Source organism: Xyrauchen texanus, chromosome 9, assembly GCF_025860055.1.
Source record: "Xyrauchen texanus isolate HMW12.3.18 chromosome 9, RBS_HiC_50CHRs, whole genome shotgun sequence".
Lineage (NCBI taxonomy): Eukaryota > Metazoa > Chordata > Actinopteri > Cypriniformes > Catostomidae > Xyrauchen > Xyrauchen texanus.
This window is the reverse complement of record NC_068284.1, coordinates 32,565,071-32,584,299: the sequence shown is the minus strand read 5'-3', so window position 1 is coordinate 32,584,299 and position 19,229 is coordinate 32,565,071. Positions and strand designations below refer to the sequence as shown.

General features: G+C 37.8%; 1 protein-coding gene across 1 annotated transcript in view; it reads left to right on the top strand.

The window, feature by feature from the left end:
- Positions 1-1,606: 1,606 nt before the first annotated feature.
- The window catches only part of LOC127649290 (pappalysin-2-like), a 116,111-nt gene continuing 98,488 nt past the window's right edge, over positions 1,607-19,229 (top strand). The window contains exons 1-2 of the mRNA XM_052134334.1: positions 1,607-2,528; positions 14,994-16,056. Coding sequence (XP_051990294.1) covers positions 1,607-2,528; positions 14,994-16,056 — 1,985 coding nt within the window. The remainder of the gene's footprint in view (positions 2,529-14,993; positions 16,057-19,229) is intronic.

Here is a 19,229-nt window from a genome sequence, read left to right as displayed (position 1 = left end):
TGTATTTGTGTCCAATTCTTATAATTATGACACCATACACAAAATGCTGCTTTTTAAAAATAATTTCTTATCCCATTCTTGCTTCATTGGATGAAAAAAAAACAGCAACAAATAAACAAACTTTCAATTAACACTCAGAGCTGATCCACCGGTCTGTTTGCATTTCACCTAAGCATCTTTAAGTAATTTCAGTTCACAGATAGTGGCAGCATTTACTTTAATCACAGGTCCACCCTTGACTGTAGTGTTTATACATTTCTCACTGTTGTTTTCCTAAATGTGCAGTGTTTCAGCCACTTCCCTCTTCACATATCAGACTGATGTGCGGTCTCCTATGCGTTACAGTTCTGAATTAAGTGTAACAGCTATGTGTCAATGGGACTGGTGGAGAAAGTGAGAGTAGATGCACACATGCAAAGCGCTGGGGTTGGGTGAAGGTTTATATCTAGTGGTTGAGATAGGGGCTGGCTTTGTGATGTCAGGCTGGAGGAAACAGATAAAACGTTTAGCGCGTGAGTTTGATCTTCAGCAAATCTGATGCCCAGAGCGCGGCGGGACTGAGAAGGATAGGAATAAAGAAACAAGGAGCGCAAGAGGAGTTTAACGCACCATCTGAAGGTGATCCAAAGAGATGTTTTCATTTGGGGCAGCTTGCACACCTCAGATCATTTGAGGTCGCATGAGCAGAGGATAAACCCGTTATCTCCTTTCAGTACCTTCACGTTCTTGGATTCGGATCCACATTTTGAGTAAAACAAAATACTTTTTAAGGGGACTTTCACAGCTCCCATTTATCTAACTCAATTTACAAATTAAAACTAGACAGACTTTTTGATTGCAACGTTTATACGCTTTATACGCAGGTCGTACAGTGACCGCGGGCATTTGGAGACGACCCACTGCGCACCGGTGAAAGGTGGAAAAACCTCAAATAACCTTTATCCAGCGGAGATATACCGTATCAATTACATGCAGTGAATCTTATACTATATAGACAGCAATCTATGTAAGTCTGTAAACAGCATTACTCATGATGCATCAAGACCGGTCCAGTTTGCGTGTTTTAGAACCATTCCGCGCATGAACTTATAAGTGAAAAACAACGGATAATGTCTGATGCGCACTAAAGAGGCAGCTTTGGAGAGATCCCTGAGACAATTTATGTTCTCTTTGGACTTGAGAATTTAAGAAGGAAGGTGGAGAGAGAAAAGTAAAGGCAATTTGACATCCAGTTGCATATAAATTGTTGACAGGCAAGCGATGCAAGTTGAGGGGTAGCTTATCCACTTTAAGGCACTTACAATTCTGACTCCCCCAGTCATTAAAAATTCTAAAATAAAAAAAAAAAAAAAACCTACTTCAACTGATGGAATAAAAAATGATGCGTAATGACACACCAATTTTAATATAATGAAAACCTATACAATATGAAATACATTTTATGCAGCCAGCAATTAGGAGACATCCCGAACACTTTATAAAAGGAGCTTTTAGTACCCTTCCCAATAACTGCAATTCAATCTTAAGACAAACCTACAACATACATTTCCATGCAGTGAAAACTGATAGTACCACTCAAATTCAGTGCTCTTTAATCCGTAAAATCATGTTTTTTAGACTACTGGCTATTATTCTTGCAGTATTCCACACATGGCCGCTGAACTGCGCTCAGACAAATATGAACAATTATAAGCGGACACTGGCTCAGGGAGCAGACAGAGCGCTTGCTGGTGTAGGGAGAGAGCGCTGCGGCTCTATCAGCCGTAAGCGGCCGCCGCGCTCCACGGCGCAGCACTACCCCCTAGCGGGCGTGCCTGGACGGTACACTCACTTGACAGACCTGCAAATAAGAAAAACTCAAATAGTAAGGTCATGTTCCAACGGGTGCAGCAGGTTAAGTGGCTCTGAATTGCTCGATGACCTTAACTTTAATACGAATGAGAAGGACATATATGATGGACCAAAGGAAGATTCTTTCATATGGGAGAGAGACGAAAAACAGACAATCTCAAAGATCAAAAAGGCACAGTGGGCAACTTACCCTGTGTCAACAATTAAGTCATCTAGTTTAGCAAAAGACATGGACTCATACAAGCCATTTAAATCAACAATAAAAGGACACCCAGAGCAAAATCACATGTCATCTCTGCAGAGGGAACAGGGTGGTGGTTTTATAGACAGCTCCACCTTAGTAAGAAGGGTTGCACGCAGCCTTGGAGAGTTCCACAGTAAAGAAGAAGAGATTTCAGAAGATAAGGAGCAAAGTCAGATCCATCACACTGATTACTCAGCAGAAAGTGAGGAGTACACCGGAGAGCAAGGAGGGTTGCAGACCACTGCTGGGGAACTATGGAGGGCAGATGTACGGGATGTCCCAGCAAAGTGGATGACTGCGTTGTATTTCAATGGACAGGCTGAGCAAATAAAGATGAACCCTGCATTTGCCATAGAACAGCCCCGCTCTAGGTTCACTTTAGAGTTGTGGGTCAAGCCGGAAGGGGGCCAGAATAATCCCGCCATCATAGCAGGTGGGTGTTTCTGTAAATTCTTACATCATTCTCATCAGGATTTCCATGGAACATTTGAGGGAATTTTAAATTCCAGGCCTGGAAAAGTCATGAAAATAAACAAAACCTTAAAAAGTTATGGGAATTTATAGTTAAAATTAACATTTTTAGTTTTGTTCTGCTGTGAAATATTTCATCAGCTGTAGTGTGCTTTGTGAGTGCCTGTGGAGAGTAAAACTTGCCTGCAAGTCAGCTTGAAACAGTTTGTCCATTAAGAGTCTTATTGAAACCCTGTGTACACTGTAATTATAATTTTTTTTAATCTAATAATTAAAAACAGTACCTGACACAAATAGAAATCTGCCCAATATCCATAAAATGATTATATATATATATATATATATATATATATATATACACACACACACACACACAAATGATAGTCTGTATTCATAAATGATAAAGGTCAGGTAATTTTAGTGGTCAAACCATATGTTGGTCAAAAAATATGCACGATTTGAATGCTGGAGAGACAAAATTGGTTTTGTAAGAATTGGAAGACAAGCTTGGTACTTGTCATTGTCTATTAACAGCAGTTATTACTCTAAAAATTCAAAATTCATAATCAGTAAATGCCTAATAAGGATAAATACTGCTGTCGGACGTAGTGAAAGGCGCACAGCCACACACTCAAAATTCCACTTAAATTACTTGGTGAAGAAAATTCATTCCTTTGCTTCAGTTCATCCAATATGTCCTCTGTATTCTGTCATTACTTTGACACTTTGTTGTTTTATTAACGGGCCTTTGTTTGAGCAAACCAGATGATGGGCAGATGAAAGGGATAATCAGCCAGTTTCGAAGTGCAAACAATGAGTAGTACTAATGGTGGGGTGTTAGAAGAACAAGTGGTCGCCACCTGGTGGGGTGTTAGAAGAACAAGTGGTTGCCACCTGCTCTGTCTATCCTGTTTTGTTTAATCGCTTATTTAGTGCATGTGCTGGTCTGCGGGACCAAGGTTCTGGATGCCGTTCTCACATTGACAGCTAACTACCATCCAGTCCAATTGTTTGATATATTCTAAACATTTTCAAAGCAGAAATATTAACCAGGGTGGTTTTGTCATGTGAAGTTAACTGAGTTGTGTGTAAAAGCTATCAATATTTTTAATTAAAAGGTATTGATAGTGGGTAAGTGATGACAGAATTTTTATTTTTATCTCTTTAACAAATGCAGATAAGTTTATTGTATTATGCGGTCTTGACAGGCAACTGAGTTTACTTATTTTAATACACATAGTATGATTGCATTGAGAAAAAAATTGTATTGTAAACCAAGGAACATCTTATAAGGTGCTGGATCCCTCAGGGGAGCTTTCATAATCAGGTAAATGTGCATATTTGTATGGCTGCTGAAAAGGGTCAATGTGGAAATGATTATATCTGGAAGTGCTTCTGAGACTCATTCCCAGTAAGGAGAACAAAGCCTAGAGTTCTTTGGTTGTAACCTGCATGAGGCTTTTCCTCTGCCTTGGTGATGCCAAAATACATGCTTTTAGAAGAGAGTGCGGTGCAAATAATATTCATCTGTTTCTGACACCAATGCATGTGGCTGACTGACGACTCATCTATCAGACCTCAAAGAGAACATTCTTTGTATTCCATTCTATGATCTTAAAAACATCCACCGCTTGGCAGTCAGTATTGCCCCAGTGTAGTCAAATCCCCTAAACCACCAAACAGAATTGCAAAAATTACTTTTCAAAGAGGTTTCCTGAACACTACCACAGTCTTCCATTGGTCAAACAAACAGATAGCCCTGCCCCAAACTCAGCCCATTAGTTGAGTCAATGTTGTTATGTCGGACTGGTCGTGATAGTCCAAGAAACATATTTTTGATAGTGCTACAGAGCCATTTAAACTTTTCAGGGGAATCAACCTACCAATGAAATCACAGTGACAACACATTTTGTCAAAATCAAGGATCAAATGTTCTCTCGGGTATCTTAAGGCCTGTTAACACCAAAGTGTTTTTAAGTGTGATTGCTTGTTCTGAATGAGTGTTTGCTATTCAAACCAGGTCAACAAATAGTCCGCTGATAATCCAAAGTTTTTTTTTAATGGGGAGTGGTCCAATTTTGTTTTTCTTTGGACTGCGATGAAAACTGACTGACCATCAGTCAATGAGATGAGAGATTTTTGTCTTTTTTCCAGAGCTGTAATTATGCAGCTGCTCAATCTAGGGCACTGGTGGCACTAATCAGCTGGCAAACACTGGCATTGGACATGCAGCTGATACACACAGCGAAAATTGTATACTTGAAAATAAATAGTTACAGTTCATAAACCCTTTGTACTTAAAACATAATCCTGGTCTGTTTTTGAAATTCAGATTCAATCAATCAATCAATCAATCAATCAATCAATCAATCAATCAATCAATCAATCAATCAACCAACCAACCAATCAATCAATCAATCCCACACCACCACAGGCTGAAGTGTCCTTGGAAAAGACACTGAACCCCAAGGTGCTCACAATGGCAGGCTAGCACCTTGAATGTTAGCTCTGCCATAATTGGTGTGTGTGTGTGTGTGAATGGATGAATGAATGTAAAGCACTTTCAATACCGCTAAGGTTAAAGCAACACATTCTCACCCCGACTCGTCACATACGGACGCTCAGGCAGTTTCGTCACATATTGACGCGCCGAGTATACCTTTGGCGTCATTTTTCGACGCGCAGGGTAGTCCGATAGACTTCTATGTATCTCCGAACCGGAGCGTGTAGCGTTGAAATTTCACGTCTCGGGTAAGCTCACGCCGTGAATGGGTCGACAGTCGAGACCGCAATCAATAAAAATAAAAAGGAATAGGCTACAATGGCCCTCCAACTGGTTTTTTATGTTTCAAAACCGGACGCGTCGTAAAATGACGCCAAAGGTACACCCGGCACGTCAATAAGTGACGCCAAGGGGTCCAGCCCTAGCGTCCGTATGTGACGAGTTGGGGTGTGAGAAAGGCGCTATATAAGTGCAGACCATTTACCATCTATGCTGAACAAACTGCAATGCAAGATAAAGCGGTACATCACAGCACATATATAAGTTTAAACCTTTGGACTTGAAGGACATTCGTAACCCTGCCCAAAAATAAATGTTTTTAACTTTGATTTAAATTCTGATTCTGTCCAAAGTTCTCTAAGGGATATTGATAAACTATTCCACAGTTTAGGACAGGCAATGTCAAAAGCACGGTCACCCTTTGACTTCAGTCTAGACCTAGGAACCATCAATAATCTCTGATCAGATGACCGTAGACGTCTAACAGATGTATTTGCACTCAGAATGTCAGAGAGATCATTCTGTGCCAGTCCATTCAAGGATTTAAAAACATAAAGTAGGATTTTAAAATAAATTCTCTATCGGACTGGCAACCAGTGTAAAGAGAATAAGACATGTGTAATGTGTTCATATTTCTGAGTACAAGTCAAAAGTCTAGCAGCTGCATTTTTTTTTTTTACTTATTCTTTATCAAAAACGGTATATTTTAACAAATATACATCAAGAATAGTTAACAGGAGGGAAAATACAGGAGAATGTAATCAAAAGCTCGAAAAAACAAAAAACAAAACAGGGGGTAGGAATGAATGGAGATCTAGAGTAGAAATTTTGTCCATAAATCAAGCATAGAAGCGAACCACTAACGCACAAGAATTATAGATATTTATATGATTGTCATGCACCTTACCACCCTCTCCTAACTAGGTTTGTTGTTCATAGTTATGTTGTAATCTTGTGATTGGTCTCCATCTTACCTCAAAAATATTAAACTGAAGTCTAAAGGAGTAAGTTATTTGTTCCATTCCATAAATCTCACGGACCCTTTGGATCCACTGTTCATATGTGGGCAGTTCTGGCATGAGCTATCGAGATGTGATGCATTTCAGGGCTGCTACAAATAATATCTGAAGTAAGTAATTCACTCTTCTTTCCTTCATACCCTCAGGTATTGCCCCTAAACTAGCCAAAACTGGGTCAAAAGGAATATCAGCATTAAATACATCTCTGCATCTTCCCAAAATGGTTTTAGCTTTGGGCAGGACCAGAAGATGTGAGTGTGGTTGCCAACTTGGCTCCACACTCCCTCCAACATCTACCAGAAAACCTTCCTCCTATCTTTGCCATAACCTGTGAGGTGCGAATATATTGTAATAATTTTTCATTTAAATTCTCTCCAGGTGTTTGAGTTAGTCACCCTATGAGCCTCGAAACATATATCTGCCCAATCCTCCTGAGTAATCTCCTTCTGCATTTCTACCTCCCATCTTTCCTTATATGCAAAGGAATTGCTTGAATGTAGTGTCAGCAGTCTCTGGTATAATTTGGAAGTGGACTTCTTATCTGTATTCCCCACTTGTATATTCATCAGTAAATTCTCTATTTCTTTTGGATTAACAACCCCCTCCCAATCTTAAAATCACTTTGCAGTTGTTCGATTGACTTAAAATGGGCTTTACTAATGAGTTGATGTACAAAATGTAGTCCTTGACATGCCCATTTTTTAAAACCCATGCCTAATTTTGAAGGTAAAAATGTATTTATTGTAATTATACAATAATTCATATTTTATAAATGTAAAAAATGTGCTATCATTAAGCAAAGATGTGTTAAATCTCCACTACCTCGATATTGTCCTATGACCTAGATCCCATGACACCATCACAGGAGCATGGTCTGAAAGTGTTATCGGCAATATTCTGATACCTATTACTCTGTATAGTTCTAATATGGGGGTGAATAAATAATCTATTCACTAATATGATGAATGCCTAGCAGAAAAAATGGTAAATCTCTCATATTTTGGAATCTCTGTCTCCAAACATCCACTAACCCTATTTGCTTAAGTTGTCCTACTAACATATTGCTCATTCTAGGGAGAGGGGATTTTGGATTCGGCTGCTTATCCAAATACTGTGACCTAAAGCAATTGAAATTTCTGCCCAGCAAGAGGGTCCCTTTACTGTATTGCAGTATAACACCAAAAACTTTTTATAAAATTTTGATCGTCTTCTTTTGGAGCATAAATATTCCTCAATTAAACTTCCAATCAATCAATAACTCCATTTACCTGGATAAATCTGCCTTCTGTATCTTTATGAACTGCAGTAGATGTCAAGTTCAAATTTCTATGAACTAAAGTACAGACTCCTCCACGGCTCCGCCTTCCACGGCTCCGCCTTCCACGGCTCCGGCCCCGGTGCCTTCCACAGCTCCACCCGCTCGCCCAGAGACTGTTCCTCCCGCGGCTCCGAGTAAAAATCCTTATCTGCCCAGGACCTTTTCAATTTTTCATGTTCTGTATCTGAAAAAATTGTTTCCTGAAGAAATGATATCTGACACTTAAGTTATTTAACTTGATTTAAAATCTTCTTTCTTTTAATAGAATTTTGGAGCCCATTTACATTATAAGTTATTATCTTAAGTGAGCCCATTGTCTTGTTTAAGGTATCAAGGTATTTAAGAGAGGTTTGGGAGCATGGGATGACTAAGAAGGGTAGCAGCATGTGTGTATGCGCTGAGTGTGTGTGCCTGTGCATATGCCCACCAAAAAAAAAAAAAAAACATAATTGAAAAACAAAACTGTATTAACTTTAGATATTAGATTTAGAGCCCCACAGAAGCTACAAATCAACAAAGCATAAACAAATCCCAGGGGTAACATGGGATTTAACATGAGGGGGAGAATGTCCCTTAACAAACAGAGAAGTCTGAACCAACACTGAGTGTTTACAACTCAGTGGCAACCTCCTGTGCCTAGGCTACTCTCCTGATGGTCGTAATTCTACTACCAATGTTACTAGTCCAGTCTACTAAAAGGTTTTGATCTAAGTACCCTTAGGCTCCAGAAGAAGCATATTTTCCCTAAGTTAGTTTAAGCAGAGCCTTACTGTTTAGTCGTGGTCATTAACATTATTCCAGGGCGTAAGTGATTTAACCAACTTCCAATTTAACAATTTCCATGCATCAGTTATTCACACATTTGCAATTCTGTAGTCCACGAGTCAGATATTCACTCGCTTGTCACTTATCTAGTCCAAGAGAGGGTTATTAATTTATTTGCACACCTCTTGTCTCTGAATAATTTATCCACACAATTGCGGATCTCTAGTCCACGAAACAATAATTTCTCACTTGTACGACTCTGCGTATTAGTTACGATGGTGTTTTTTCACAAAGTCCATGGCTTTGTCACGGTCGATGAATTCACTTTCATCTCCATTAAATGTAATCCGTAGTTTGGCAGGGTAAATTAAGCCAAAACAGACATCTGCTCTTGCTTTTGCAACACTTGCTGTGAAGTCAGGGAAGACCGTTGAACTTTAGTGGTTCCAGCAATCGAACTTTCTTCAGGATCTCCTCCCGTTCTTGATAATAATGCATGTGCACAACGATAGCACGCGGATTCCCTCCGGGTTGCCTTGGTGCCAGACTCTGATGTGACTGATCAACTCGCAGCTCTCTTTCAATTTTAAGCACCTCTCCGAGCAATTTAGAGACCGACATCGTACTACTCGAACCCGGTGTTTCAGCTACTCTCACAATCCGCACATTATTTCTCCTCATCCTTCCCTCTATATCTTCATATTTCTCTTCCAAATATTTTACTTGACTTTCTGGTTTGGTCACCTTTGTTTGGATCGTCTGACCATGCCGACAATCCTTCCTCCATGTTTGTCAAGTTCGGTGCGCATAGCTAATATATAAAATATTAGCTATTTCCGACCTCATTTTCTGTAACTCATTTTTAAGAAAGTCAGCTCCATCAGCAATGCTCTCATTTTGGATTGTATTATTGAGCCAATCTCTGATCTCATGGAGGCCAACATTTCCGATTTTAGCCCCTCTGTATCCATTTCATCATGTCTTACAAATGATTCCGTCCATTTGTGAGCAAGGTGGCCGATCTGGTACAGGGACTTCAAGTGGCCCTGTGGATCTGGCAATAGCGCTGAACAGATGAGACTATTCGATAATAGGGAGGTTCGCATGGCTCAACCGGATGAAGACCACCGCTAGATCCATTTCGGGGAGGCAGGCAAGGAAGGAGGACCTAAATGCAGCTTTATTTAAACAGAAAAATGAACAAGCTAACTCATAATAAAAAGAAAAGAAAAACACAGGGAATCAGGCACAGAGCATAGACAATACATGTAAAAACTGACAAAAAAAACCAGGGGAAACAAGGGCTTAAATATACAAGGAAAAACAAGGAACACCTGGGGAAACATTCAGGGAATGAGGAACACCTGGGGAAACAATCAGGGAGAACCAATTGTGAAATAAAACTACAAAAGGACTACAAAACAAACAGGAAACAGGAACTAAACAAGAATTTCAACATAAAAGTACAAAAACATGAATACGTGACAGGAGCCTTAATTGAAAAAAAAAAAAAAAATGAGATTTGACCACTGCATTTGTCTGTTTGTCAAATTTAAATATACTCAGCACAACAACATTAAAAACCTGAATAAGAAAATGTGTAGGGGTAATGTCAAACTGATACATAGGTTTTAACTGCTTAATTTGATCCTCACATGAATTTAAAGAAACTCAAATTCTTAAAAAAAATTATTTACAGCAAGGAGGATCAAATTAATCATAATCTGAAGGTACAATAAGCCGTCTAAAATCAGTTATTTTATTTGGGGAAAAACTTAACACACACTGTAGCTGATAAAAAAAGTGAACAGTAACAGGAGGATTTATCAGAATTTATAGTGGCAAAAAGAGTCCTAGGTCTATGACAATTGTTCGCTCAATATATTATTATAATATTTCAAAGGACACTTGTAACTTTTTTGACAGGCCCGTCTTAGTGCCTGTGTGGAGTCATTTAACCAAGGATCAGACTTAGGATTTTGTTGTTTTTCTCTCAATGGAGCTATAGAGTCCAGGATGTCAGTACAGATAGAGTTAAACATCACAAGATGTTCTTCTGCATTTCTGCTTTTAATATAATTTAAATTAAGTATAAATTTGACAAGCCTCCAAAAAAGACACTGAGAAATCATCTCTAGATGTAGAACTGAACATACGAGTCTAGTATTCTGGCCTCTTTTTTGAGATTTAATTTAAAAAAGGAACAGGTAAACATAAATGAGTGGGGTCCATGCACCATTTGGATAAAATCAAAAGAGTCAACAAGACTAAATGCTTATGGTGTTAAAAGGAACCTATTATGCAAAATTCACTTTTACATGGTGTTTGTACATAAATGTGAGTTGGCAGTGTGTTTACACAACCACCCTACAATGTTAAAAGTCCACCCACTCCTCTTTCTTATATTTCTATAAATAAAAAGCAGTGTGTCAAAATGAATGGTTTTCATTTCTGCTCTAACTTGACGTCACAGCGTGATATGAGTGCGAAGTAATCATCTGTGTTCCGCAACTGCTTTCAGGTCCTTGAATAACATATAACGTGCAAGTAAGGGCAGCCAGTGGACTTTCTGGTGCCCTCCTAGGGTTAGAAGGTGCCCCTCCCCAGGGAGTTGGTTCCCCACACAGACTGCATAGTTTGCTTATAGGGATCGGCAGAACTGATTTACAACATGTTATAATAAATGATCCGTGGGGTATTTTGAGCTAAAATTCGCAGAAACATTCTGGGGACAACTGAGACTTATATTACATCTTGTTAAAAGGGGGATAATAGGTCTCCTATTATGTTAATTATTTAACATTATTTCATATGTATATCACTGTGATTGTTATATTCTCATGGCATTAAAAATAGCAGCGAGGTTTGGCAATTTGTTTGCACTAAGCTCATAGTAAAACTTCCCATAAAAAGACACTTTACATAAGATATTTTACTGTAGGCAAACAATTGCAGAACCACACAGCTATTTTTATTGCATGGATAATATAACAAAGTACTGCAATAATTTAAATAAAGAAAAGCCATTTCTAGCCTTCAATCTGGCATTGAGTGCTGGGCAGGGCAGGAGACTCGTAAAAATGTTTGTAGAACAGCAGCGGGGGTTCTACACCTACTCTAGATGGGGTGAAATAGTTTTTCGTTAAATTTTTTACAGACTCTGTGTGAATAGACCTTTCGTCGGAAATTTGTATCACAAAAACAGCACAGATATGGTGTAAATAGGCCTTCAGACTATGATCTGCCATTTGACATATAGGTTAGCCTCAACTATGCAGAGATTCAGAGAAAATGTGTGTGTCAATTGCAAAAGCTACAAATTCCACATTAAAGCCAAGTAACTTTGAAACCATTTTTCTCAGATTGAGTGTTGCTGTAGTTACTAGGTTTTGCCTTTGTATGGCAGTATTGTTATGGAATGTTTAATTTTAATTTGATCAAAGGAAAATCCTTCAGATTATTCGGGGCTAGTGCTTTGAGTGTATAAATCCAAAAAGCTTCATGTTTTAACACTTCATTATTTAAATTGCCTCCTCTAAGAGATATTTGAACTTCCTCCATCCCAATGCATTCCAATTGTTTAATGCTCTGACCCATCTCATTAAAATGTCTTGCTTCTGGAGACATTATATAAACATATAAACATATGTATTTGTATCTGTTGGCTTATGATAGATGGTTGTATGTAACAACTCATTCATCTTAAAAAAAAACTTTATTAAAAAATGTATTGTGGGGGCCTGGGTAGCTCAGCGAGTAAAGACACTGACTACCACCCCTGGAGTCGTGAGTTCGAATCTAGGGTGTGCTGAGTGATTCCAGCCAGGTCTCCTAAACAATCAAATTGATCCGGTTGCTAAGGAGGATAGAGTAACATGGGGTAACCTCTTTGTGGTTTCTATAATGTGGTTCTCACTCTCGGTGGGGCACATGGTGTGTTGTGCGTGGATGCCGCAGACAATAGCGTGAAGCCTCCACAAGCGCTCCGTGGTAAAGTGCTCGACAAGCCACATGATAAGATGCACAGATTGACGGTCTCAGACACGGAAGCAACTGATATTCGTCCTCTGCCACCCGGATTAAGGCGAGTCATTACGCCACCACGAGGACTTAGACTGCATTGGGAATTGGGCATTCCTAAAACAAAATAATTATTATTTCACGACTCTTATCCATTAGAAATTTTATAGAAGAATTCTGTAATTAATGAACTTATCAAATGCCTGTAGTTGTTTTTCGGAACCAGTCAATATCATAAAACATTCATCAATATATTGTGTCCAATATTTAATGTATGAACTAAAAGGTTTATTGTGATAAATGCAGTCTTGTTCATATTTACCCATGAATAGGTTAGCATTTTGGTGCTAGTGGTGTACCCATCGCAGTACCTTGGATTTGTTGGTAGAAATCTTTTTCAAATAAGTACTTTTTTGTTCCATTATGAATTCTAAAGTTACCTTGATGTCTTGATCTATGCAATAGAAATTTGATGCTTTTAAATCTGCATCGTGATGTACATTGGTGTAAAGAGATATTATACTGTATAGTATAGTTGTCTCTGCATATTAACTTGGATAGAGGACAATACTCAAACATCAAACATTCAACAAAATTACACACTTTAACTTTAATCAAATTAGAGCAGCTGATGTACAATTTCACACTGGCACATTCATCATCATCACCACTAAAATCATGCATCTCATTGATCATTCACTTCAGCTCCTTCTGAGGTCAATCGCTTTCTTTTGATAATCAGTGGACAAATCTATTGTTGTAAAGCCAGTTTAAAAAAGTTCCATATTCTGCCAAATGAGTTCAAAGGCTTTACTGGAAGTTACCATTTCAGTGCTAACTTATCTAATAAGTGATACTATACAGAATGCCTCATTTTGTCTTTCTCATTCACACACACACACACACACACACACACACACACACACACACACACACACACACACACACACACACACACACACACACACACACACACACACACACACACACACACACACACGCCCACACACAAACATATTTATCGAACTTATCAATCATACAAGGTTACCATAAAAGTATTTCTTCAGCACAACATTCTTAAGCCAAACTCAGCACTTCAGCCCAGTCCGAGGTACTACTATTAACAGCCCTTTATTTCGTGAGAGACAGACACTATAAAACAGCCAGGTTCTGAAAATGTAGTATACTATAGGAGAGAAAAATCACAAATAAGATCTCTTTAATAAGTCAAGGATTTCTCCTAGACAACAATGAGATTAATGGAGCTCAAATGGAGACTTTTGCTTAAGGGATAATTAGCCAAAAAATGTAAATCATTAATTTACATTCATTGAGTTCCAAACCTGTATGACTTTAATTTATTCCATATAATACAAAAGAGATGTTAGGCAGAATGTCAGACTGTCGCTATTCACTTTCATTAAATGAAAAACAGATGCAATTAATGTGCATGGTGACTGAGGTTATCAACGTTCTGTGTAACATCTTATTTTGTTCTCATATGTGTTTGGAACAACATATAGGCTAGTAAATGATACAGAGTTTTTGGGTGATCTGAAGTCTCCTGCAATGTAATTTCTCTCCACTTTCTCAAAATTGCCAAGATACCAAAAGATAAGACCAAGTCCAAATTATCTTGGCTGTGCTAAATATATACTGTATAATACTGTATAAAAGTTAAAAAGAGTATACATCTGAGACAAATGTGACACTTAAATGAGACATGACTGACTGAGAACTCCATTAAGTCTGGTGAGCCATGGAAGAGCAATCTCTGAGCAATACAATTCTTCTGTGATGATGAATGAATGAATGAACGTTACATTTATATAGCGCTTTTCTGACACTACACTCAAAGCGCTTTGCACAGTGAACAGGCGACTCTCCTCAACCACCACCAGTGTGCAGCATCCACCTGGATGATGCGATGGCAGCCATGGTGCGCCAGTATGCTCACCACACACCAGCTATTGGTGGAGAGAAGAGATATAGAGCCAATTAATGGATGATCCAAGTGGATAGTGTTCTGGAAAGCTTTATCTTCAAAATCATTCGACTTCAGGGCTGATACACGCAGATATTGTCACATTCTAAAACCTACTCGCACACACACACACACGCACGCACACACACACCAACACACGTCTGCAGGGGCCGAGACATTTCCAATTAATTAAATTTCAGTATGGTCCAATGTTCCTCTGGATATTGTGTTTAAAACTGCCCATCTCTCTTTCTCCAGTATTCAGGGAATAATGTTTCTGAGTGTGTATGTACCCACATGTACGTGTGTTCTGGGAGGGTGAAGGGGTTCCCTGACCTCTCTCTGTCCATTGACGCAACATCTGGCTGCCATATGTGACTGCTCCTTAGGAAAAGCTTCTGGGAATATCAGTAGATTTTTGGAATGAAAATGACTTTAACTCTTAAACCCAAAGATAATTGAATGGCAATTACTAAATCATGGGGTTTGATGAATGTCCATTTTTGTTAATTGACTTCTTCTTTGTTCTCCTTTTTTAGGTGTGTTTGACAACTGTTCATATCCCTTTAGTGAAAAAGGTTGGTCTGTCGGCATTCGAACAGTAGACTCTACTGGAAGAAAAGATGGCAGGTTTTTCTTCTCTCTTCGCACAGACCGTGCCCTCAAATCCACCATAATCACCGGACATCAGCGCTACCAGCCTAACAGCTGGACTCATTTGGTGGCCAGTTATGATGGCCACAAGATGGTGCTCTACATAGATGGCTCCAAGGTTGGTGAGAGCACTCAACAGTCAGGCGACCTGTACAGTTTGTACATCAAGACCTGTCGCCTGTTTCTGCTGGGAGGGGACCAGTCTGATAACAAACATAGTTTCAGAGGGCATTTAGGAGGTGTTGTGCTATGGGGTTATGCACGTTCTCATGAAGATGTCCTTAAAATTCACCACCACAATGCAGGGATGCAAGACCCCATTCTGGCTCAATGGGCAGATTTCTCAGAGGTAGAGCATCAGTGGGTGCCTTACAAAGACCGTCACAACCCATCCATTGTGGCACTTCCCATTCCAGAGCAACAGCGTGTGTCTTCATTTCTGCCTCCTACATGTGGGGTGACCATATGTGACAATGCAGACATTGCCCTAAGTTATAACCAGCACTGGCAACTGAGGGCAGAGAAGCGCCTACGTTACCGTGTTGTGAACATCTGCAAGGATGATGGTAGTGATCCCACGGTCTCTCTGCAGCAGATCCAGCTGCAACACATGGCCTTGGAAGAGGCCTTTCGGGCGTATAACATCACATTGGAGCTCAGCATCCACACCATCTACAACTCCTCCCTACAATACCGATTCATACTCAGTACCTGCCACATTGCCAAGGTGGGGAACCGCCACTGCGATCCAGAGTGTGACCATCCTCTCACGGGCCATGATGGGGGTGACTGCTTGCGCATGGGGCCCTGCTACAACTGGAAGAGGAGTGATGGAGTCTGCAACCCAGAGTGCAACAGAATTCACTATGATTATGATGATGGTGATTGCTGTGATCCTGAGGTCACCGATGTCACGAAGACCTGCTTTGATCCGGAGTCTCCACACAGGTGAGCTTGTGCTTCTATATGGTTCCACTTTGACCACTGACTTTGACCCAACATGGCTGCATAAATTCACTAGGATGTGCAAGAGCTCATACAGTTCATATATTTTGTATATTACACAAACTATAGATTCTGTCCCCTAAACCTAACCCTCACAAAACATTTTCTGCATTTTTACATAAAAAAACGAAAACATTCTTTAATATGTTTTTTTAAGTGATTTGAATTATGGGGACACTATAAATTTCCTCATAAACCACATTTATAGCATAATACTCTTGTAATTACCAGTTTGTAACCTAAACAATTTCTTCGTAAACCCCCCAAACACGCCACCCCCCATACACACACACACACACACACAAACATGCACATTGTAAAGTGACATGAGCAAGTGACAAAAGTGGTTAAATTGCAACAGATGCTAAATCAATGTATAATAATTACTAAAATTACTGGAAGTTGGAAAGCTAATACTATGAATGGAAACTTTTACATTATATTTAACAGGTAGCAGAGTTAATAACTACTTTGCATTACATGTATGTTCTCAGCAGATGCATTTGTACCAAACAACTTGCTATTAAGGACTAGGTCTCAGAAGCCAAGAAGAAACATGAAAGCAAACTCTATCCCTCACTGTGGTTCTGTACTTGTTTTGTGGTCAAGACATTGACAAACGTTACGCACTTATTGAACGTTCTCACAGCAACATCAGGAAAATAGAAACCAAAGTTTTATTGTGAAATCATGTTATTTTTTATTTTCAAGATTGTCAGATCTTTCTGTATTACTCAACATACAAAGCATACAAATCGGCCTTGGGAGCAGCTTTAAAAATCATGCAAAACTTGGATACAGTACTGAGCCAAAGTATACACTTAATATGGCTAAAGAACAAAACCAGAGCTTTTGGCATTATTCATTGTGAAAAGCAGGATTATTTTGCTCTTTTTTTATTTTGCTTTTTTATTGGCCTGCCCAAGTGTCTCTTATTTTTCTGGTGATACAGATATAAATAGAAATCCACAAGCTGTAATGTAGCAAAAAATTATGTGATTTAATTTGGTGTACAGATGTGATCAGAACAACAGTGTTAGGAATCCACATAGTCTATGATTTAATTAAGTGTTCAGAGTGCATTTACTGCAAGCAATCAATATAAAACTTTATATATATATATATATATATATTTTAGGGCTGTCAATTGATTAACATTTTTAATCGAATTAATTACATTGTGTCCCGATTAATTAATCACGATTAATCGCATATACAAATATTTGCTGAGAAAGCCCCTTATATAACAATAATTCAATATATAATGATTATACATATTTATATCAATATATAATTATACATAATTATCTTTAAATATTTTAAAATTATATATATATATATATATATATATATATATATATATATATATATATATATATATATATATAATAAATAAAAAATATTCAGATAATTAAAATGCATTACATTTTAGAATACAATGTATTGTTTACTACCATATTATTGATCATGTCAATCATTGGCATACAGTTCACAGCAATCCATTTCACAAATGAATTTGTAAATCAGTTGGAAATTTATTATGAGGGCTTGATTAAGGACCTGTCAATTTACACCTTCGTCAGACATTGTTTTTATTTATTTTTTATTAATGCTTACAACTTACAGCTTACATCTAGAGCCAAGAGGTATATTAAAACAAACAACAACAAAAAGGAAAATAAATAAATGAACAGTTTAATAAAAATATCAAATTGTTTACATATTTCAATACACTTTACAGCTTCCTTGTTACTCAAATTGGAAAATGTTCTTAGGTATTTCTGAAACTAATGGTTTATAACCACCATATTTACATTTATGAATACTAAACTTTGCCAACAAAAGCAGAACATTAATCAAATAATATTCCATATGAAGAGACATGTCATAGCTAAAAAAATGAATATTCATAGCTGAATAATTCATAGCTGAATAAAACACATTCAAAACAAAGTTGAATGCTGGGAATAATATGATCTCTAACAATCTTGCAGAAATCAGATCAAAAACAACTCGAGTAGGACAACATTTTTTCTCCTGCAGACCACACAATGTACAGAATATATCGACATCACAATTAAATCTCTCTACAAGTAAATAATTAGTGAGATAGTACTTATAAAAAAGTTTGAAGGAAATTTCTTTGATTTTATTCGTGATTAAATATTTATGGGTAATTTCTAAATTTTGCACCATCTCAATCCAGCGTCAGACATTGTGTAGTGTCTCGGGTGCTTTGCATCATAAACATAAAATGTTTAGGTCACTGTTTCAAGTTAAACATAGTTTAATACTCAATCTTTAAAGACATCTTGAGATCCCTTAGTTCGCATTTGCACTCTGTCAAGTGTTTTGAACGCAAGAACGTAACACATGTTTGTGTTGTTCTGCCTACTGAAGTGTTTTCTTCACTGTATAAACTCATACAGTGCTCATACAGCTGGAGTGTCACTTACTGCCCTCTGGAGTAAATAGGTGGTACTACAAGCTTGCATTTCTCAGGACTCTTCCTTATTATGGTCCGGGGGGCACTGCGATTAAATGCGTAAATTTTTTTAACACGTTCTTTTTTGTAAAATTAATCGCACTGAATTAACACGTTAAATAAGCCCTAATATATATATATATATATATATATATATATATATATATATATATATATATATATATATATATATATATATACTCCAACAACAGCTAACGTAAAAAAATAAAAAAATAATAATAATAATATATATATATATATATATATATATATATATATATATATATATATATATATATATATTTTTTTTTTTTATTATTATTATTTTTATTTATTTATTTATTATTTTTTTAATTTTTTTTACGTTGGCTGTTGTTGGAGTGTCCCATGTAGATTTGACTATTAAGACAGTATACAGTACAGATATCTCTGTTCCAAAATCAAGTGAGCTGACTCACTTCCTACTGCCTACATGTGCAGCTGCCTTTTAAGTCAGCATCTTAAGGGTCATAGAACCTCATAAGTGATAGCACTCTGCACAAGTGGCTTGATTTCAATCGAGTTTGACTTTAACTTTATGCTCTAAAATGCATAATACATATATAGCATGCACATATATTGGGTAAAATAG